The following is a 21,292-nucleotide window of genomic DNA, read 5'->3' as shown; positions in this document are numbered from 1 at the left end:
TTTTTGAGATGGTGTCTCGCTCCGTTGCCCAGGCTGGAGTGCAGTGGCACAATCTCAGCTCACTGCAACCTCCACCTCCCAGATTCAAGTGATTCTCCTGCCTCAGCCTCCCAACTAGCTGGGATTACAGGCGCACGCCACCACGCCCGGCTGATTTTTGTGTTTTTATTAGAGACGGAGTTTCTCCACATTAGCCAGGCTGGTCTCGAGCTCCCGATCTCAGGTGATCTACCCTCTTCGGCCTCCCAAAGTGCTGGGATTACAGATGTGAGCCACCACTCCCAGCCTCAATTCCATTTTATATCAGGGACTTGAGCATCCGTGGATTTTGGTATCTGAGGAGGGTCCTGGAACCAGTCCCCCACAGACACCAAGGAACAACTGTATTAGGAGTGGAAGCTCTGAGGGGAAGGGATGTCCCGGGTCACCTGTTCAGTAAGGGCAGCAACAGGACTGGAGTGCAGATGAATTTGGGCAGCAAGGCAGGAAAGCTTTCCAGGAAGGCCCTTAGCACTTGCCCATTCAGCAGCTTTTCACTGAGGGCACGCGGCTAGGCATGTGCAGTGGAACCTGTGGTGGGAGAGGAGCACGGTCCAGAACCCAGCCCTGCGCCCTCCCTGATCTGACTGAAGGTAGGGGGAAGAAGTTTGGGGTTCCTTCCTCTCTGACAGGGTTTGGATTCTGGGCTCTCAGCCTTAAAAAGTCCCCATGAGCCAGGTCCCAGCTTGGGAGAACTTCATCCACCTTCTCACCAAAGACTTCACACTTCGTGTCTCCTCAACTTCCCCTAGCAGCAGCTCTGGGAAGCAGACATTGCAAAATCAGGTCTGCGGGGGGTGTGGGGTGGGGGGAGACAGCACCCGCTCTGGCTCAGTCCCGAGATGCCCCCAGGAAGGAGGGAATCTGACTCAGCACCCAGGCCCTGATCCAGCCTCACTCCACCCAGCTGGACCAACGGCAAGATGTGGGCTCAGACTGCCGATGCTCCTTCCAGACCATGGGGCGGAGGCAGGGCCCCTCAACTGTGGTCTTGGAGAAGCACTGATGTGGCAGCCAGCTTACCCTTCATCAGCATTTTACACATGTTTACAAACACCCAGGTCCTGTGAGCAAGTGTCCACACCAGGCCCCAAAGCTCCCGCTTCCTTCTGGGCCCTAACTCACCCATCACTCCATCTAGCCCTGACTGTCTCAGAGTGCGACCAGCACAGTCTTACTCAGCCTGAGCCCTTATCCAGAGCTGACCACCGTTCCTCCAAGAGCTGGTCCACAGCCAGAATGGTGACGCGCTGGCAGCTTTGCTCAGCTGGCCAGGTGGCTTTGAGGGGAGCCTATCTCCTGCCAAGCCTCTGCCCTGAGCCCCCAGCTGCTCAGCCCTCAAGTTACCCAATTTCCTAGTCTCTCCCTGGCTCAGCAAAGGCGAGCCTCAGGACGGGGAACGAGACCACAACATCCCAGCTCCACCACTCGACACAGGCTGCTCTGAGCAACTTCCCTGTTTGCAGACCGCAGAGGCATGAGCGGAAAAGGCCAAATCACGGTAGCACAGAGGCTCTGGGGCCCTGGCATTTGCCATAATAAAGTGTCAGGGGCACCATTTCTCCTTTTCTCTTGCTTTGAGAAGCCACACATCTGTTAATTATTCCAGGAAAGGGATGTTCTGGGGTCACTCCTTTTGGACCACAGTGTGGTCAGCGTTTTTCAAGATGAGAACATCTCTGCTTCTCCGGGCTGTGCCCTAAGCCTCCCAAACAACTCCCTCCACTCCATGCCCTTCCCTATGCACCTTCCTCCCACTAGAACTGGGAGTTTAGCTTCACGCCTCCTGGGTTCAGTGCTGAAGGTTGCTGGGACTTTGTTGCCGTAGAAGGCTGGTGGACGTCCAGGAGCTATGGCAGGCCAGTGAATGGGACTCCAGGCCTGGGACTTTTGTCAGCATCCTTGTGCCCATGCCGTGGTGGCAGGCTGGACTCCTCACATCTTTCATGCCCCACCCAGTTGCCGAGACCTTCCCCCAATTCATCTCACCACCCCAAGCCCTCTCAAATATCTCCCAATCCATTTCCACCATCCCTGCCTTGGCCCAAGCCACCTGCAGGTGATGATGGCCTCTTTCCCACCTGCCCCCACGACTCTATTCCCCAGGCAGCAGCCAGAGGGCCAATTTAAAACAAACTGGCCAGGCACAGTGGCACATGCCTGTAGTCCCAGCTACTTGGGAGGCTGAGGCAGGAGAATCGCCTGAGCCCAGGAGTTCAAGATTACAGTGCGCTATGGTCACACCACTACACTCCAGCCAGGGCAACAGAGCGAGACCCTTTCTCAAAGACAAACAAAAAGCCATAAACTGAGTCATGGGGCTGCCCTGGACTCTGCCTCACCTAGGCAACCTGGCGTGCGGTTTACGGAGCTCCTGCATGCCAGCTGCCAGCCCCTCTCCAGCCTCCCCTCAGGCCACTGCCTGCCTTGTCACATGTTTGTTTTTACTTCTTTCTGCTCCTGGTCTTTGCTTCTACTGTCCCCTAGGCCAGGAGCACTGTCCTTTACCAACTCTCATGCATCCTTCAGGTCCCAAGTCAATGATCACCTCCCTCAGGAAGCCACCTGGGGCCCCAGCCAGGATGCCCTGGGTTTCCTTAGAGGCTGGCATGGCCCATTGTCCCCTGGGACTGCCCAGCCCAAACACATGCAGACCAGAGCCCCTGCACACAGCTGTTCATGTGAGGCCAGCCTCTCAGGGCCGGGGCCCTTAGTCTCTGACCTCTGGGCGGCGGAGAAAACCCTTGCGCTTGGTTGGAGAGGGTCATTTGGTAGCAACGTGGGAAAGTGCTCAGAGCAGAGTGGTGGCTGGAGGTCCAGCCCCACAGTGCATGGCTGGAGCCGGCATCATGCCTGTGCCCAGGAGTTGAGGATGGAGTTACCATGTCCTTCCAAGACAGCATCAGCTCTGTCATTTATTGTTTCTTTATCTTTAAACAAAAGGCAAAAGTGAGCACTAGGCTGGGAGTCCAGGTTCTAGTCCCTGGTTCACACCCTGTTCCTGGATGAGACTGGGCAATGGCCATGTTCTGGGCTTCAGTTTCCTCACCTGAAATGGGCTGGGGGAACAATGTGGCTAGATTCTCTAGTGTCAGAGGCTGTGGACTCAGAGCCTTCTGGGCCAGGCACAAAAGGACTCGCTATGACAGTAACAACTTGTAACAGACAGCTTTCACAGGGCTTTCCCATCAGCACTGCGTTCCCACTGAGCAGATGGGAGGTGGTGGCTGGAGGAGTGTGAGGCCTTATTGAGGACAGGGTCGGGCTGGGTGTGGGGTCCAGGCCCCTGACCACACCTTGCCTGTGGCGCAGGTGCTGTTCAAAGGCTGTGATGTGAAAACCACGTTTGTCACTCATGTACCCTGCACCTCGTGCGCAGCCATCAAGAAGCAGACGTGTCCCTCAGGCTGGCTTCGGGAGCTCCCGGATCAGATAACCCAGGACTGCCGGTGCGGGCCACCCCATCCTTGCCTGTGTCCAGGAGCGTCCTGTGGGGTGGCAGGGACTGGGGGAGCTTGACAGGCCCACAAAATGAGGAGAAGCACTCACTTATCTATGCCCCTGTGGCCGCTCCTGGGTGGCAGAGACAGGCGGGGAGGAAGGGGTAAAGGCAAGGGGCAGGAGGGGTTTATGGGACACCTGCTATGTGCTAGGCCCTGTGCTCATCTGGGCCAGTCAGAGCAGGGAGGTGGGTGGGAGCCCCAGAAGCCAATATGGGGAGGCTGGGTGGGGGCAGTGCGTGGGAGCCTTTTCCGTCACCCTGCCCACCCTCTGCCCCCAGCTACGAAGTACAGCTGGGGGGCTCTATGGTGTCCATGAGCGGCTGCAGACGGAAGTGCCGGAAGCAAGTGGTGCAGAAGGCCTGCTGCCCTGGCTACTGGGGTTCCCGGTGCTATGGTATGGGAGAAAGTGGGATCCCGCCTCGCTCCTCACACCCAGCCCCAGCTTTCCAAGGCTCGGCCCCCTCGCTCTTGCTGCCCTGGGGGAAGGGCCAAGTCTGGGGTTGGCCAGAGCTGCTGGGGTCAGGGTAAGCGGAGGGTTCTGGGCATAAAGCTGAGTTCTGTGGGGGTTCACAGAATGCCCTGGGGGCGCTGAGACCCCATGCAATGGCCACGGGACCTGCTTGGATGGCATGGACAGGAATGGGACCTGCGTGTGCCAGGTAAGGGCTGGCCAGGGTAGGGTGGAGGCTCAGAGGGGCCACGCTGACTTGGTGCATCCACCACCAGGAAAACTTCCGCGGCTCAGCCTGCCAGGAGTGCCAAGACCCCAACCGGTTTGGACCTGACTGCCAATCGGGTGAGTGCTTACAAGGCAAGAGGGCAGGGCCAGCGTCCACCTGGGGGCCCACGCAGATGCAGTCCCTACAACCAGCTCCCACCTGTCACTTCAGCCTCTGTCCCAGCCCCTCAGATGTGCACATCCCTTTCAGGAACATGTGCTTTGTTTTGTCACACCTCCAGCCCTTTGCACATGCTACTCCCCTGAGAAGCCTTCTCCAGGAAGCCCTCGGTGAGCCCCAGGCCGGGTCAGTGCCTTCTGTGGGCTCCCACCACCCCTGCGTTCCTGTATCACAGCTCTGTACTCTTAAGGTTGTACCTGCCGGAGCTGAGTTCTAAAAATACAGAGAGCAGGGACCCAACGTCCCGGTGTGTGCCTAGGAGAGGCTGGGGTCCCATCTGTCTCTGTGTATCCCTCCCAGTGTGCAGCTGTGTGCACGGCGTGTGCAACCGTGGGCCACGTGGGGATGGAAGCTGCCTGTGCTTTGCTGGATACACTGGCCCCCACTGTGATCAAGGTGAGCAGTGCCACTGGGACAGCCTAGGGCAGCAGGTCCCTGTGGCCAGAGCAAAAGAGGCCGACTGGGTGAGGATGGGGCCTGAACCTCAGCAGGACCTCTGCCTGGAGCCTAGTTGGGGAAGGGGTGTCATCTGAGACCTCCACTGTCCAGAGGCCCAGCAAGGGCAGAGCCCTGCTCTGAGTCACAGAGAACAGGCAGGGCCCCTTTGCCCCTGTGTTCCTCCCCAGCCTGGACTTGGGCTCATCCGTGCTCTCCTCCCTCTGCTCAGAGCTGCCCATCTGCCAGGAGCTGCGCTGTCCCCAAAACACCCAGTGCTCCGCAGAGGCCCCCAGCTGCAAGTGCCTGCCCGGCTACACGCAGCAGGGCAGTGAATGCCGAGGTGAGCCGGGACTCAGAGGCCAGGGACTTCAGCTCAGGGTGGGCAGGGGCTGGGAAAGCATCCTTTAACCTAGCAAGTGCAACGTACAGGAGGGAGAGCCATCCCTAAGGGGAGCCTATTCTCAAGGCCTAGGTCAACCTGCTGGCCCCGGCCTTCCTGGTGAAAGCTGTGGCAGAGACAGGGCTCCTGGGTGCTTGGCTCACTTGGGCGCGCTCTCTGCCCTGGCAGCCCCCAACCCCTGCTGGCCATCACCCTGTTCACCGCTGGCCCTGTGCTCGGTGAGCCCCAAGGGGCAGGCTCAGTGTCACTGCTCCGAGAACTACCATGGCGATGGGATAGTGTGTCTGCCCAAGGACCCATGCACTGACAACCTTGGTGGCTGCCCCAGCAACTCTACCTTGTGTGTGTACCAGAAGCCAGGCCAGGTGAGCCAGGGTCCCAGGCCAGAACCGCCCCCACAGTGCACCCGCTCACACTGGCTGTGGGACCCTGGGCAAGTCACAGGCCTTCTTGTAGCCTCGGTTTCCCCATTTGTAAAATGGGGAGAGAATAATGGTCCTCTTTGGGGAAGGGCTGAGCAGGGCTCTGTGGGTAGGGCAGACACCAGTGGTTCTTGGGGTTGGACATGATGTTCCCCTCCCACCCTGTCGGGAGCCAGGCCTTCTGCACCTGCCGGCCAGGCCTGGTCAGCATCAACAGCAATGCTTCTGCGGGCTGCTTTGCCTTCTGCTCCCCCTTCTCCTGTGACCGGTCTGCCACCTGCCAGGTGACCGCTGATGGGAAGACCAGGTAAGCACAGGGGCCTTGGAGCAGAGACAGTGGGTTAGGCAAGCATACCCGCTTTGGGGATGCATCGGGTGCGGGGGCTGCAGCCTCCACCCTGACTGGCTCTCCCTGGGCCCCCAGCTGTGTGTGCAGGGAGAGCGAGGTGGGGGATGGGCGTGCCTGCTACGGACACCTGCTCCACGAGGTGCAGAAGGCTACTCAGACAGGCCGGGTGTTCCTGCAGCTGAGGGTCGCCGTGGCCATGATGGGTGTGTGACCCCCACTGCTTGCCCATGACCCCACCCCTCACCCACAGCACAGCTGGCAGGGAGGGAGGGGCTGCCTCTGCAGATTCTGGTATCTCTGCCCCAGAGCCGTGGGAACAAACAGCGAACTGTGGGGGGTGCACGCAGCGGGTGGGAGCTGCTCTTCAACCTCGAGGCCCCCATCTATCCTAAATCTAGGCCGAATACCCTCACCCCAACTCCCTCACACCAGGACTGATGCCCGAGGGTCTCCTGAGACCCCCCGGGTCTCCCCAACTCCCTTCTGATACTCCCTCGCCCTACCTCCCCAGACCAAGGCTGCCGGGAGATCCTCACCACAGCAGGCCCGTTCACCGTGCTGGTGCCATCCATCTCCTCCTTCTCCTCCAGGACCATGAACGTAAGCCCCTCCCCATGGTGGAGCTGGCCACCGGCCCTCACCTCCTCCCCTGGATGCCGCCCCAGTCTCCAGGGCCTGAGAACCTGGAAGGCGTCAGGGCCTGGGAGGCATCCTGTCCCCTCCATTGCTTGGGCAGGGGTGGCGTGAAGAAGACGGCCCTCCCCACCGCTCACTTGGCTCCCTGCCTTGTATGTGCAGGCATCCCTTGCCCAGCAGCTCTGCAGACAGCACATCATCGCAGGGCAGCACATCCTGGAGGACACAAGGACCCAACAAACACGAAAGTGGTGGACGCTGGCCGGGCAGGAGATAACCGTCACCTTCAACCAATTCACGGTGAGGGAGAAGCCTCAGCCTGGGAACAAGAGGAGTCACAGCCTGGCAAGGGTGTGCAGGTGGGAGGGAGCCTCGGGACAGGGGGCTGGCATATGGGATCTGGCCAGATCTCTGTGTCTCACCAGAAATACTCCTACAAGTACAAAGACCAGCCCCAGCAGACGTTCAACATCTACAAGGCCAACAACATAGCAGCCAATGGCGTCTTCCATGTGGTCACTGGCCTGCGGTGGCAGCCCCCCTCTGGGACCCCAGGGGATCCCAAGGTGAGCCAGCATCCTCCCTTCCCCTCCCCTGTGATGCTGGGTGGCCTCAGACCCCTGCAGAGAGCAGTGAGTGGGCAGGAGCCATTCTGCTCAGGGCTGGAGCGTAGCTTCTCCCCCAGGGCTGAAGCAGCCTCACCCCCTTCCCTGGGGCCCTCACACTCATCCCTCCTTACAGAGAACTATTGGTCAGATCCTCGCCTCTACCGAGGCCTTCAGCCGCTTTGAAACCATCCTAGAGGTAAGCTCAGGGGAGGGGCCCTAGCTCATGTGGGCTTCTGGGCTTCTGGGCCAGGACTCATTATCCCAGATTCTGCCCCACAGTGACCTGGGGTTCTGAAGTAGCGTGGCCTCTGCCCATGCCCCCATCCTCAAGCCTGAGGTTCTGTGGTAGCACAGACCCATTGGCCATGTCTCCTACTTACTCAGTGGGAGTTTCCTGCAGGCCAAAGGTGGCAGGGCCCAGGCAGGACTCAGAAGTGCAGGCTGGCCATGCAGCCCCCTGAGCCTCCCTTGCACCGCCACAGAACTGTGGGCTGCCTTCCATCCTGGACGGACCTGGGCCCTTCACAGTCTTTGCCCCAAGCAATGAGGCTGTGGACAGCTTGCGTGACGGCCGCCTGATCTACCTCTTCACAGCGGTAAGCTCAGCGGGAGAAGGGGCTGCAGGTATGGGGGCACCAGGACCTCCACACTCCCCCACAGGTCCTCCAGGAGCCAAACCCTCTCTCCCCTGCCAGGGTCTCTCTAAACTGCAGGAGTTGGTGCGGTACCATATCTACAACCATGGCCAGGTGCAAGGTCTTTTCTCTGGGGGGTGGCCAGCTTGCACCCAGTAGGGCTGCCTGCAGGTTCTGGGCTTCCCCTAGGCCCCATCTCTTCTCCATCTCCCCTCCCTTCGCATCTGTTCTGCTATAGCACAGAGCCTGGGGACCAAGGCAGTGGCTTTGAGCCTCCTGGGCAGGACTGGGCATGGCCTCAAGGTGTGGCCAGAGCCCAGCCTAAAGCCACACTGTCCCCCGCCCCAGCTGACTGTTGAGAAGCTCATCTCCAAAGGTCGGATCCTCACCATGGCGAACCAGGTCCTGGCTGTGAACATCTCTGAGGAGGTGAGGTGCATGGACACCTGGGCGGATGGTGTGACTGGTAGTGACCAGCTGCCCACTTGGCCTCTGAGCCTTGTGTGCTCCGAGTCCCGTGGTGGGCAGGATACTGCTAGGCCCTGGTGGGGTCATGGGGAAGGAAGCAGGCAGAGATCAAATTCCTTTGCTGGAGCCCAATGAGGGTTAAGGGGGAGTACTCCAAAGAGGAGCGTGGAGCACACAGTAGGGCTGCCCCATGTGGCAGAAGCCATGTGAGTAAGGGTCCGGAGGCTGGAGCAGTGTAGTTGGCCAGAGCTGAGGGAGAGGCGGCTGGCATGGCAGGCGGGAACTTCAGCATCTCACTGAGCTGCCTGTCTGCTCTAACTGGGCTGCAGGGGTGGAGGCGGGCAGCCCCACTGGGCCGAGGTCAGCCAGGCTGGGGGTTGGCACGGTGGGTCTCTGCCACAGGGGCGCATCCTGCTGGGACCCGAGGGAGTCCCACTGCAGAGGGTAGATGTGCTGGCCGCCAATGGCGTGATCCACATGCTGGACGGCATCCTGCTGCCCCCAACCATCCTGCCCATCCTGCCCAAGCACTGCAGCGAGGAGCAGCACAAGATCGTGGCGGTGAGCCTCGCCTGCACAGCCAGGACCCTGCTCACTAACCCTCATCAGCACTGGAGCGGCGATCCTTTTCCCAGGGAGAGGTGTCAAGTCAGGGCTGGGCTGACGCCAGCTCTGAGGCCCTGTGGGAGACTCCCAAGGACCCACCTGTGCTTCCCCCACACTCACCCTCACCAGGACTATGATTCCATCTTTGACATTTTTTTTTTTTTTTTTTTGAAGTAGGGTCTTGCTCTGTTGCCTAGGCTGGAGTGCAGTGGCACAATCCCAAATCACTGTGGCCTCCGCCTCCCGGGTTCAAGCGATTCTCCTGCCTCAGTCTTCTGAGCAGCTGGGATTACAGGCACTCACCATGCCTGGCTAATTTTTGTATTTTTAGTAAAGATGAGGTTTCACCATGTTGGTCAGGCTGGTCTCGAACCTCTGACCTCAGGTGATCCTCCCACCTTGGCCTCCCAAAGTGCTGGGATTACAGGTGTAAGCCACTGTGCCTGGCCTGAGATAACTCTTGCATCCTCCACCACTTCATCCCCTTTCACTCACTCTGTGCCTGCCTCTGGCCTCTCTGCTGTTTTCCAGAGACTCTAGCTCTGCCCGGCTCAGGGCCTCTGCCGCTGCTCTCCCCTGCCTGGAACACCAGTGCTGGGCTTCCTGTGGTTGGCTTTTCTCTTTTTTTTTTTTTTTTGAGACGGAGTCCCGCTCTGTCGCCCAGGCTGGAGTTCAGTGGCCGGATCTCAGCTCACTGCAAGCTCCGCCTCCTGGGTTTACGCCATTCTCCTGCCTCAGCCTACCGAGTAGCTGGGACTACAGGCGCCCGCCACCTCGCCCGGCTAGTTTTTTTTTTTTGTATTTTTTTTTTTAGTAGAGACGGGGTTTCACCGTGTTAGCCAGGATGGTCTCGATCTCCTGACCTCGTGATCCGCCCGTCTCGGCCTCCCAAAGTGCTGGGATTACAGGCTTGAGCCATCGCGCCCGGCCATGGTTGGCTTTTCTCATCCCCTAATCCCCACTCAATGTTCCCTTCTCTGGGTTTGCCGAGTAAATAAACGATGACTAACCCCTCTCCCCATCCCGCCCCTGCCCTACCCAGGGCTCCTGTGTGGACTGCCAAGCCCTGAACACCAGCATGTGTCCCCACAACAGTGTGAAACTGGTGAGCACCCTTTGGCCCAGCCCTCAGGGCCTCCTGACTGCCTGTTGAGGTTTCTGCTCTGGGTCACAGGGGTGGGTTGGGGAAGCAGAGGCTGGGAGGCTAGATCCGAGCTGGAGGCTAGATCCGACCTGGAGGCTCAGTGCTTCACAGCTCCACCAGACCAGGGTGGGAATTCTGGACCCAAGGGGCAGAGGTCCCTTGACCAGGGCTGCCTAGCAAAGGGGCTGACCCAGAACCCACACCCGCTGACTGGCTTTGCACGGCCCACCCAGGACATCTTCCCCAAGGAGTGTGTCTACATCCATGACCCAACTGGGCTCAATGTGCTGAAGAAGGGCTGTGCCAGTTATTGCAACCAAACCGTCACGGTGAGCATGGGCATGGGTGCCCTCTCCCAGGTCACCTGGGCACCTGTTGCTCCTTGGGGGCCCCCACGCTGGGGCTGAGTGGGCTCCCTTCCTCAGAGGATGCACTGCAGCCTAACAGTGGAAAAGGGTCCCAGAGAAACCTTATCCACTCCCTCACTCTGGAGATGGGACCAGGGAGCAGAGGCAGCCTGGGCAGGGAGGGCATGGCCCCAGATGGTCTCTTGAACCTGCTCTGTCTCTTATAGGAACAAGGCTGCTGCAAAGGTTTTTTCGGGCCTGACTGCACACAGTGTCCTGGGGGCTTCTCCAACCCCTGCTATGGCAAAGGCAATGTGAGTCCCGTCCTCTCCTGGGGTGAGGTATGGGGAAGACAGGGACCCCTTCACCGGTTGGCCAGTGACTAGCTGTGTGTCTGGGCCAAGCCTGCCACTCTCTGGCCTTGGGGTCCTCACATCCAGGCAATGGAAAGTTGGATCAAATTATTTCTCGTATTTTAATTAAAAATAATTAGAGAGGCCCGGTACAATGGCTCACACCTGTAATCCCAGCACATTGGGAGGCTGAGGCGAGCGGATCACTTGAGGTCAAGAGTTCAAGACCAGCCTAGTCAACATGGCAAAACCCTGTCTCTACTAAAAATACAAAAATTAGCCTGGTGTCATGGCACACATCTGCAATCCCAGCTACTCAGGAGGCTGAGGCAAGAAAATCACTTGAACCTGGGAGGTGGAGGTTGCAGTGAGCCAAGATTGCCCCACTGCACTCCAGCCTGGGCAACAGAGTGAGATTCTATCTCAAAATAATAATAATAATAATAATAATAACAATAACAATAGATAAGATAGATTTTCTTTGGCATTTATTTCCAAAAAGGCTACTTGGCAGTAGTTTTCTTTTGTGTTCTGTTTTTACCACTTTGTAACATCAGGGTTACTTTAGCACCTGGCTATAGAACACAGGAGTTATGTGTTTCTGAATTGAGCAAATGTCACTCATAAAACCTCCAGGGCCAGGTGCCTTTTAGGGGATAGGTCTTTGGTGGCATCAGTGATTTTGAAGATCCCTTCCAGGATGAGCTCTCATGGGTAGCAAGAGCTCAGAGCCAGCCCATGAAAGGAGGGGGTGTTGGGAGAAGGGATGTAGAGTCCCTTTCCCATGACTGATTCTGCCTCCTGCTCACTCTGTAGTGCAGTGATGGGATCCAGGGCAACGGGGCCTGCCTCTGCTTCCCAGACTACAAGGGCATCGCCTGCCACATCTGCTCCAACCCAAACAAGCATGGAGATCAGTGCCAGGAAGGTGGGTGGTCCTCGCTCAGGCCATCTCCTAGGGAGAAAAAAGGTCTGGTTAGAAACGGGTCTGGGGGCTCTCAGGAAGGGAAATGAAGCCCCAGGAGGAGGGATGAAAGCCAGGGGGGAGTGGAGGAAGATTTGAGAACAGAAAGGAGATGCTGTCTGCTTCACCCATGCCAGGAAAGGAACTGTGGCTTAATTTAAAATATGTGGGACTTAGGCCAGACACACTGAAGAACTTCCTGATGGTGGTGTTGGGATCAGGACAACTAGAATGGGATAATTGAAAGCTCAGAATGCCCCCCTCACATTTCATCTGCCTGCCCATTGAGTCTGAGATAACCTCTGATTTTTCCTCCCTGAAGTCAAATCTGTACTGGCTGCCCCACTCCCTATATCCCCCAAATCCATCCTGGCTCCCGGCCAGCCCTGCCTCCTGCTTCTCAGTTTCCCTGCTCCCATCTACTCCCTACAGACTGCGGCTGTGTCCACGGTCTCTGCGACAACCGCCCAGGCAGTGGGGGGGTGTGCCAGCAGGGCACGTGTGCCCCCGGCTTCAGCGGCCGGTTCTGCAACGAGTCCATGGAGGACTGTGGGCCCACAGGGCTGGCCCAGCACTGCCACCTGCATGCCCGCTGTGTTAGCCAGGAGGGTGTTGCCAGGTGAGGACTCACATCTTCTGTCTGCTCCACCTGTGACCTTTCGCACCTGAGGCTCACTGGAGCCCCCTCCTTCACCCACCCCCAGATGTCGCTGTCTTGATGGCTTTGAGGGTGATGGCTTCTCCTGCACACCCAGCAACCCCTGCTCCCACCCGGACCGCGGCGGCTGCTCAGAGAATGTCAGTCCCCTTGCTCCTTCCCTGGAGTTCTGACCCAGAGGCAGGAGGTGGGATGCCCTAGCCCTCTGCCTACATTTCTGTGTCCCTGAGTTATCTGTCCTGGCTCTCACAGGCTGAGTGTGTCCCTGGGTCCCTGGGCACCCACCACTGCACATGCCACAAAGGCTGGAGTGGGGATGGCCGCGTCTGTGTGGCTATTGATGAGTGTGAACTGGACGTGAGAGGTGGCTGCCACGCCGATGCCCTCTGCAGCTACGTGGGCCCCGGGCAGGTGAGGTGCAGCAGAGAAGGGGTGGGAGCCTTGGTTCTGGGGGACTCTCTCCCTGCCCCATCTGACTCCCAGAATGCAGAGTCAGGTGCTCAGGGTCTGGAACCTCAGGTGCAGATGAGAACCCAGTGCTGACATGCTGAGTAGTGGCATCTGGGATTCACTCCTTCATCCATCCGCTCATTACTTTCCCAGGTGTTATCAGGCACTTGTTCCATGCTAGTCCCTGTTCTAGACATAGGGAATACGACACTGAGCAAAGCAGGAAGAGCCCCTGCCCATGGGAGTGACCTCCCCAAAACTTTAACCTCATGGAAATCCAGCCCCAGAACTTTGCAGTGTCTGAATCTAGTCACCGGAGCTCAGAACCTGGAGCCTTCCATGCGGAGCATTTTGGGACTGGTGAACCAGTGTTCAGACAGGCATTGAAGACTGTCTGACGTGCCAAGTGGGAGGCCAGGCCTGGCTGGTCAGGGTCAGCCTCTGCATGGCCAGGCCTGTGGGGCTCCCTGTCCTCCCAACTCCAAGGTGGCCTCTGGGCACCAGCACGTGGGGCCTTAGCAGTAAGAACTGACAGGTGTAACAGCTGGAGCTCCAAACCCCATTAGGGCCTTAATTCAGAACAGAGGTGTTGAATGCGCCAGTGAGATGCCCTCAACGGGCAAACAAGGGCACCTAAGATCTGAGGGGTCTCACTGGTCACTCACCTGCAATGTACACAAGCCCAGGGGCACTGGCATTTGGTTGGGGGACCAGAGCAGCTGAGTAGAGTGGCAGGGGTGGAGGTGGGATCTGAGCCACTATCCTGGGGCCAGCCTTGGCAGATGCCTACCCACTTGCCACAAACTGTTAGCCTCAATGGCCCTGGCAGGGTCCCAGGCTCCAAGTGTAGGGGCACCAAGTGTCCACAGACGCTTCTCTGCCAATACTCTCACCTCCGTGTACTCATCCTGAGAGCCAGTCTCCCCTTAGGGCCTCTGTCTCCCCATCTGGAGCACAGATCTCCGAGAGTAGGGCTGGGAGAAGTTCCTCTGGGCTCTGGACAGGCCTCCCCGGGGGCAGTGCCCAGAGAGAGCCAAGTAATGGAGGAAGAAAGGGTTGGATGCTCATCATGAGACAAGGCCGTCTGTTCCTAACCTCTCCAGAGCCGATGCACCTGCAAGCTGGGCTTTGCCGGGGACGGCTACCAGTGTAGCCCCATCGACCCCTGCCGGGCAGGCAATGGTGGCTGCCACGGCCTGGTAAGGGAGTGCAAGGCTCAGAGCCCTCAGGAGGCTTTCTGGGGTGGGCCTAGGCTGCAGCTCTCTCCCTCCCTCCCCATCTCTGGGTGTCTCTCTGTATACTGTCAGGATTAAGATCTTTCTAAACTTCAAATCCAACGATGTCACTCCTGTCCCACTTCACCTGCCCCTGCCCAGCCTCCTCTCTCTGTTCCACTCCTGCCCCGCTTCCATTGTCCTTGGCTGCGCTGAGCTCCTCACTGTCCCCTGCCCTTGCTCCACCCTACCACACCCCTGCCTCTGCGAGCTGCACCTGGGCCTGGCTAGCTCCTTCTGCTCTCAGCTCTGGCTCCAGAGGATACAGGGCCTCCTGGGTGCTCCCGCAGCCCTGAGCTCCCTCGTATCCACCTGGCGTGGGTAATGCTCGTGTCAAATGCCCAGTAATCCTGGGGAGCAGGGCTAGGCACACCGAAGGAGTGCCACCAACACAGACTGGGTGGCTGCAGAGCAAGGGGCAGGGGCTGGGGCTGGGTGGCTGGACAGGCAGAGAGATGGGGGAGGGAGGGACCCAGCTGCCATCTGGGTCTGAATGGAGGCCCTTTCTCACTCCCACCCCAGGCTACCTGCCGGGCAGTGGGGGGAGGTCAGCGGGTCTGCACGTGCCCCCCTGGCTTTGGGGGTGATGGCTTCAGCTGTTATGGAGACATCTTCCGGGTAAGGGGTGCTCAGACTCGTTTTCTGTCTTCCCTGTGCTTGGGGAGGAGCCCTCTCCGGCACCTCAGGTGGGAAAGGGGCACTGCTCAGGATCCGTGGTGGGGAAGGGCTTGAATTTGCCCTTGGTCCTGTGACCTCAGCCTTTTCCCTTCCCTTAGGAGCTGGAGGCAAATGCCCACTTCTCCATCTTCTACCAGTGGTTTAAGGTAGGACAGGGCAGAATGCTGGGGTTGAGGGTTTAAATCCAGGAGGCCTGCCTGGATGGAGGGGTACCATATAACATCTCCAAGAGTGGGAGGTTGGGGGCAGGCCTGGAGCCTAGAGCAGGGAATCTGAAGATGATGGCTGCCTTCCTCACTCCTCCTGCCCCTACTCTCGGTGTGCATGCAGAGTGCCGGCATCACGCTTCCTGCCGATGGCCGAGTCACAGCCCTGGTGCCCTCCGAGGCTGCCGTCCGTCAGCTGAACCCTGAGGAGCGAGCTTTCTGGTTGCAGCCAAGGATGCTGCCGAGCCTGGTCAGGTGGAGCCGCCATTGCCAGGCTGTGGGAGGGGGCTTCCTTGCGGGACCCAGCCCCTCCCTAGCGAGTCCTCAGCCTGGCAGGCACTCACCCCTTGGGGTGGGCCCAGTCCCAAAGGTCTCTGTAAGTTACACTAACCTGATTCCATGACCCCCCCCCAAACTGTACCCTGTCAGGGCCCATTTTCTCCAGGGTGCACTCTTCGAGGAGGAGCTGGCCCGGCTGGGTGGGCAGGAAGTGGCCACCCTGAACCCCACCACACGCTGGGAGATTCGCAACATTAGTGGGGTATGTGGTGAACTCTGGGCAGAAAAGGGGACAGGTGGGGCATGGAAGGGAGCCTGAGTGGCTACAGGCTGTCCCACATCAGGGGCCCCATGGGATGAGATTGGGGTCCCCTCACCCTGCCCAGAGCCGGGCTCAAAGGATGTGCTCAGGATGCATTGCTGATCGGCACTGAGTCTCTGGGCCAGGAGTGACTGCCTGCAGGGGCTGTCTGTCCATCTGAGTCTGCACATGGACAAGCGCCCCTCTCACCACGGACCCTGGGGAGAGTCTGTGTGCCCAGCTGGTGGATCCTGAGTCTGACTCAGGATCAGAGTCAGTTCCTGGGAGGAGCTTCTGTGCAGGACCCAGCTCATGGGCCAGCCTGCGGACCACCTGTGGGTGCCTGTGTGCCCAGCAGTCTCTCTGTTGGGGCTGTCCCACCTTTAAGGGTCTATCTGCGCCCACCTGTGGCTAAGCTCTGCTGCTGCCTTCCAGAGGGTCTGGGTGCAGAATGCCAGCGTGGACGTGGCTGACCTCCTTGCCACCAACGGTGTCCTACACATCCTCAGCCAGGTACAGCAGGAGGAGGGTGTGTGCAGGGAACCTCGCAGGCAGGCCGTGAAGCAATGACATGCTGACCAGGCCCTGTGCTCTGTACCAGGTCTTACTGCCCTCCCGAGGGGATGTGCCCGGTGGACAGGGGTTGCTGCAGCAGCTGGACTTGGTACCTGCCTTCAGCCTCTTCCGGGAGTTGCTGCAGGTAAGGAAGGCTGGCAAGAGGGGACGTGCCTGCTCAGGGAACACTGTGCCCCAGGTCCAGAGGAAGCTGGTTGGCTCCCAGTGTCAGGACTGACAACTAATATGCCCATCCCTGACCTCCACCCCATCCCTAGCGCCATAGGTTGGTGTCCCAGATTGAGGCTGCCACTGCCTACACCATCTTTGTGCCCACCAACCGCTCCCTGGAGGCTCAGGGCAACAGCAGCCACCTGGTGAGGCCATGGGGCTGGGGCAATGGCGGGGAGGGCAAAGGCACAGAGGGCGAGCCTCCCATCCCACCATGAAGGGACACGGTGGGTGCGGCATGTTGTCCAGGGCACTTGTTATCCTGGAGTCCCCTGACTTCGCTCCTTCTCTCCCAGGACGCAGACACAGTGCGGCACCATGTGGTCCTGGGGGAGGCCCTCTCCATGGAAACCTTGCGGAAGGGTGGACACCGCAACTCCCTCCTGGGCCCTGCCCACTGGATCGTCTTCTACAACCACAGTGGCCAGGTTTGGGGGTCAGGGAGCAAGGAGACCCTAGCCTGGGCCCCTATCCCTGAAGATCCCTTCCCTTTGGAGTGTCCCCAGCTGTGAGCCTCCAACCTCCAACCTCTGCTCCAGGGACCCCCCCGGCCCTGGAGTACCACCTGACCTTATAGCCCTGCCAGGTGAGGGTGGTGGGTGGGTGGATTCAGCCTCCATCCCTCTCCCCAGCCTGAGGTGAACCATGTGCCACTGGAAGGTCCCATGCTGGAGGCCCCTGGCCGCTCGCTGATTGGTCTGTCAGGGGTCCTGACGGTGGGCTCAAGTCGCTGCCTGCATAGCCATGCTGAGGCCCTGAGGGTGAGAGGCTGGGGCCAGAGGAAGGCCGGCACCGGAGTTCAGAGCTGGGAGCTGCTGGCTGGCCTGACTGGTGGGGAGGAGCGCATGGGTCAGCCTGTCCTGGAGGAAGGGCAGGGATCCAGGCCTGGACTGCCTGATGCCCCACCTTTTTTCCCTCTAGGAGAAATGTGTAAACTGCACCAGGAAATTCCGCTGCACTCAGGGCTTCCAGCTGCAGGTGAGACTGGGCTTAGCGTAGCTCTGTCCCTGCGTTGCCTGCCCTCACTTCTTCCAAGGTGCCCAATCCCCTCACCCTCCAGCCCAACTTTGTTTGGCCCAGGCCTCCAGGCACAGGGAACTGGGTGGCTGACGTCCCCATAGAGGCCTGGAGGGCTGGCATGGCTCTACTGAGGGGAGATTCCCTCAGACTTGCGGCCCGAGGCTTGGATCCTGTCTGCCCTCTCCCATCGGTCTGCCTGTCTTGGTCCCTCTCTGACCCTTCTGCTGTTCTGCTCATCTGCCTGACACGGTAGTCCACCTGTCTGTCTCCCCATTCATTGCCCTGCCCCTGCCTGAGCCACTGGCTGACCCCTCCTGCCTGTCGCCATTTCCAGGACACACCCAGGAAGAGCTGTGTCTACCGATCTGGCTTCTCCTTCTCCCGGGGCTGCTCTTACACATGTGCCAAGAAGATCCAGGTTTGCCCTGAAGCCCCCCCAAAGCCTGTCCGGAGAGAAGGAGGTGGGAGTGGGTGGGGCCCAGGGGGGAGCCCAGTTTGGATCTTAAGGGTAGAAACTGGGCTGGGACTAGGGTGAGGCCAGAACCCAGAAGAAGGAGAGGGGAGAGAGGGCTGAAGTCAGAGGGCTACTGTTTGTCCCTGTGTCAACTCCCCTGGGGGAGGGAGTGGAGACCGGGAGAGGAAGAAAGGGCAGTCTGGAGCTGGCTCTGTCAGCCAAACCCCAGAGGCAGCAACTGGGCCTGGCTCGGCCCCTCACTGTGGGATCTGGGTGCAGCCCTTCCTTGCTTGAGCCTCAGTTTCCCCACCCTGCCAGAGGGAAGGTTTTAGGAGGCATCTCTGTGTCTCTTTTGGCTCTGAGTTGCTCATCCCTGGGTCTGGGGTTCTGAGAGGCTTTGCTCCGTGGCTCTGTGGCCCCGAGATGTCCCCGTTCCCCTTCCCCCGACACCTTGCTGGGCCTCTCTCACCCTCTCTTCCACCCCCAACACTGACAGGTGCCAGATTGCTGTCCTGGTTTCTTTGGTACACTGTGTGAGCCATGCCCAGGAGGCCTGGGGGGGGTGTGCTCGGGCCATGGGCAGTGCCAGGACAGGTTCCTGGGCAGCGGGGAGTGCCACTGCCATGAGGGCTTCCATGGAACGGCCTGTGAGATGTGTGAGCTGGGCCGCTACGGGCCCAACTGCACTGGAGGTGAGGACTGGGGAGGGGTGGGGGTGGGCTTCCTGGCAGCAGAGAGCAGCCTGGAGACCCCAGCCGGGACAAGATGGAGGCACTGGGAAACTCCTGTTCTCCTTTATCCCACTGCAGTATGTGACTGTGCCCATGGGCTGTGCCAGGAGGGGCTGCAAGGGGATGGAAGCTGTGTCTGTAACGTGGGCTGGCAGGGCCTCCGCTGTGACCAGAGTGAGTGGGTCCCAAGGGGGAGGGGGCAGGTGGCTACTGAGGAGGCTGTTACTGGGTCTGAATGACCAGGGTCATCCTCCTGCCCCCTAGAAATCACCAGTCCTCAGTGCCCTAGGAAGTGCGACCCCAATGCCAAGTGAGTAGGCCCAGCCTGAGGCAGGTGGGTGAGTGGCGGGGAGCCTGGGGGTCAAGGCACGGCTGGACAGGCATGGGCTCAGCCACTACCACCTCTCCCAGCTGCGTGCAGGACTCGGCCGGAGCCTCCATCTGCGCCTGTGCTGCAGGATACTCCGGCAATGGCGTCTTCTGTTCAGGTCCAGCCACATGGACGCCCAGAGCCCTCTCTGAACTTTTGGGGTGGCTGTCCACACAGAGCCCCCTTCATTTCCTCTAGGCCCAGCCCCCATCACTGTCCCATCTTGGGACTCACCCTTCCCTCTGACCTTTTCCTTTCTCTCATGCCCTCCTCTCCTGTCCTGCCCCTGGCCCTATGCCTACTCCTAAGGACTCTCTGGGACCATCTCCCCCTAGAGGTGGACCCCTGTGCCCATGGCCATGGAGGCTGCTCCCCTCATGCCAACTGTACCAAGGTGGCACCTGGGCAGCGGACATGCACCTGCCAGGATGGCTACATGGGCGACGGGGAGCTGTGCCAGGGTGAGATAGGCCCCCAACCTGGGTTGTATGTGGGGCTAGGGGTCTGGCTTCAGTGATCTGAGTCAGATTAGGAAGGGCTGAGGGGCATGTGGGACTTGTGGGGACTGGGGGTGCTGAGAGAGGAGGGGGTGGGACAGATGGTACAGAGGACAGATGAAGGCGGTCCTCTAAGGGCCACCCCCATCCCAGTGTCTCTTCCCCCAGAAATTAACAGCTGTCTCATCCACCATGGGGGCTGCCACATTCATGCTGAGTGCATCCCCACTGGCCCCCAGCAGGTCAGCATGGCAGGGTTGGACTTGGGGGGTCATGCCATGCCCTCACAGGATGGGGCCTCCCTTCAGGGCAGGCCCGGGGAGGGGGTGACCCTTTTACACAGGGTGCTGGCCAGCTGTTGGCTCCCAGCAGCCCCACTGATCAAGACTGGGGACAGGTCTCCTGCAGCTGCCGCGAGGGTTACCGTGGGGATGGCATCCGGACCTGTGAGCTCCTGGACCCCTGCTCTAAGGTCAGGCACCTGGTCCCGCCCTCCTTCGCTGAGGAGAAGGAGAGGGGACTGAGGCAGGAACCTGCCCTCCTCACCTCCAGCAGGGCCTTAAGGGCCTCTGCAGGGTGGGCTATGCTCCCCTGAAGCTCGAGTTTGATCAGTAGCAAATGGAATCTGGGGGGCTGAGCAGGGGCCTTCATGGCCTCTTTCACAGGGCTGAGTGGGATAGAGAAGTCCTGGAAGCCACTGATACCTTCCTCTCCTGTCCCTGCCTCAGAACAATGGAGGTTGCAGCCCATATGCCACCTGCAAAAGCACAGGGGATGGCCAGAGGACATGTACCTGCGACACAGCCAACACCGTGGGCGACGGCCTCACCTGCCGTGCCCGAGTCGGCCTGGTAATGATGCCCAAGTCAGACCCCTGATCTGGTCTTGGCTGTGCCCCATGGGCCTGACCCTGGTCTTGGCAAAGCCCCGATTTGATCCTGATCCTGGCCCTGACCATGACACTGAGCCTGACCTCTGACTGTACCTGGGCCTGGCCCCAGCTATGACCCATGAAACCAGCCCTGACCCCAACTCAGACCCCGCGGCTTTCCTTTCCTCATGTCTGCCTTGGCTAGACCTTGGGCTGCAGGTGCTGGGACAGGCACCAGGCCCTGAATGGGGGCTGCCCCAAATCTGAGCTGACCCTCGCCCCCCCAGGAGCTCCTGAGGGATAAGCATGCCTCATTCTTCAGCCTCCACCTCCTGGTGAGTGGCCAGCTTGGGCCTCTGTGACCTGCAAGTCCCACCCGTCTCTGGGCTTCTGTTCCCATCTGGTCAGGGGGTTGGCTGGTTTGTTCTCTCTGAGTCCAAGTCTTCCCCAGGAGATCCATGGAGGCCTCAGGCTTCTCCCCTTCCACTCACGCTGTTGCTGCCTCCCTTAGGAATACAAGGAGCTCAAGGGCGATGGGCCTTTCACCATCTTCGTGCCGCACGCAGATCTAATGAGCAACCTGTCGCAGGTATGCAGCCCCCAGAGCGACGCTGGGCAGGGCTGGGCGCTCTGGTGGTGGCCCTGCTTGGGCTGAGGCAACAGTCAGGGACCCCACTCCCCTCGCGACTCCACCCCAGGATGAGCTGGCCCGGATTCGCGCTCATCGCCAGCTGGTGTTTCGCTACCATGTCGTTGGCTGCCGGCGGCTGCGGAGCGAGGACCTGCTGGAGCAGGGGTACGCCACAGCGCTCTCGGGGCACCCACTGCGCTTCAGCGAGAGGGAGGTGAGCCCCGGCTCTGGCCTGCCCCGCCCCTGCGCACCTGTGCCCGGGCCCCACGCAGTCA

At 59.8% G+C, this 21,292-nt stretch overlaps 1 protein-coding gene across 1 annotated transcript in view; it reads left to right on the top strand.

The window, feature by feature from the left end:
• Positions 1-21,292, top strand: part of STAB1 (stabilin 1) — a 29,292-nt gene that overhangs the window by 2,458 nt on the left and 5,542 nt on the right. The window contains exons 2-48 of the mRNA XM_011986207.1: positions 3,352-3,488; positions 3,821-3,936; positions 4,116-4,201; positions 4,269-4,338; positions 4,742-4,837; positions 5,109-5,219; positions 5,448-5,644; positions 5,878-6,008; positions 6,126-6,253; positions 6,562-6,650; positions 6,849-6,986; positions 7,112-7,252; positions 7,428-7,490; positions 7,777-7,890; positions 7,990-8,043; positions 8,278-8,358; positions 8,800-8,958; positions 10,046-10,108; positions 10,381-10,476; positions 10,722-10,808; positions 11,664-11,775; positions 12,244-12,430; positions 12,516-12,609; positions 12,722-12,880; positions 14,023-14,118; positions 14,716-14,811; positions 14,970-15,017; positions 15,202-15,332; positions 15,507-15,618; positions 16,093-16,170; positions 16,259-16,357; positions 16,491-16,589; positions 16,740-16,871; positions 17,076-17,204; positions 17,365-17,421; positions 17,798-17,881; positions 18,414-18,609; positions 18,727-18,822; positions 18,913-18,958; positions 19,060-19,136; positions 19,354-19,479; positions 19,684-19,757; positions 19,913-19,987; positions 20,244-20,366; positions 20,674-20,721; positions 20,898-20,975; positions 21,085-21,231. Coding sequence (XP_011841597.1) covers positions 3,352-3,488; positions 3,821-3,936; positions 4,116-4,201; positions 4,269-4,338; positions 4,742-4,837; positions 5,109-5,219; positions 5,448-5,644; positions 5,878-6,008; positions 6,126-6,253; positions 6,562-6,650; positions 6,849-6,986; positions 7,112-7,252; positions 7,428-7,490; positions 7,777-7,890; positions 7,990-8,043; positions 8,278-8,358; positions 8,800-8,958; positions 10,046-10,108; positions 10,381-10,476; positions 10,722-10,808; positions 11,664-11,775; positions 12,244-12,430; positions 12,516-12,609; positions 12,722-12,880; positions 14,023-14,118; positions 14,716-14,811; positions 14,970-15,017; positions 15,202-15,332; positions 15,507-15,618; positions 16,093-16,170; positions 16,259-16,357; positions 16,491-16,589; positions 16,740-16,871; positions 17,076-17,204; positions 17,365-17,421; positions 17,798-17,881; positions 18,414-18,609; positions 18,727-18,822; positions 18,913-18,958; positions 19,060-19,136; positions 19,354-19,479; positions 19,684-19,757; positions 19,913-19,987; positions 20,244-20,366; positions 20,674-20,721; positions 20,898-20,975; positions 21,085-21,231 — 4,956 coding nt within the window. The remainder of the gene's footprint in view (positions 1-3,351; positions 3,489-3,820; positions 3,937-4,115; positions 4,202-4,268; positions 4,339-4,741; positions 4,838-5,108; positions 5,220-5,447; positions 5,645-5,877; positions 6,009-6,125; positions 6,254-6,561; positions 6,651-6,848; positions 6,987-7,111; positions 7,253-7,427; positions 7,491-7,776; positions 7,891-7,989; positions 8,044-8,277; positions 8,359-8,799; positions 8,959-10,045; positions 10,109-10,380; positions 10,477-10,721; positions 10,809-11,663; positions 11,776-12,243; positions 12,431-12,515; positions 12,610-12,721; positions 12,881-14,022; positions 14,119-14,715; positions 14,812-14,969; positions 15,018-15,201; positions 15,333-15,506; positions 15,619-16,092; positions 16,171-16,258; positions 16,358-16,490; positions 16,590-16,739; positions 16,872-17,075; positions 17,205-17,364; positions 17,422-17,797; positions 17,882-18,413; positions 18,610-18,726; positions 18,823-18,912; positions 18,959-19,059; positions 19,137-19,353; positions 19,480-19,683; positions 19,758-19,912; positions 19,988-20,243; positions 20,367-20,673; positions 20,722-20,897; positions 20,976-21,084; positions 21,232-21,292) is intronic.

Source organism: Mandrillus leucophaeus, unplaced genomic scaffold, assembly GCF_000951045.1.
Source record: "Mandrillus leucophaeus isolate KB7577 unplaced genomic scaffold, Mleu.le_1.0 Scaffold296, whole genome shotgun sequence".
Taxonomy (NCBI): Eukaryota; Metazoa; Chordata; class Mammalia; order Primates; family Cercopithecidae; genus Mandrillus; species Mandrillus leucophaeus.
This window is presented reverse-complemented; position numbering and strand designations above follow the sequence as displayed.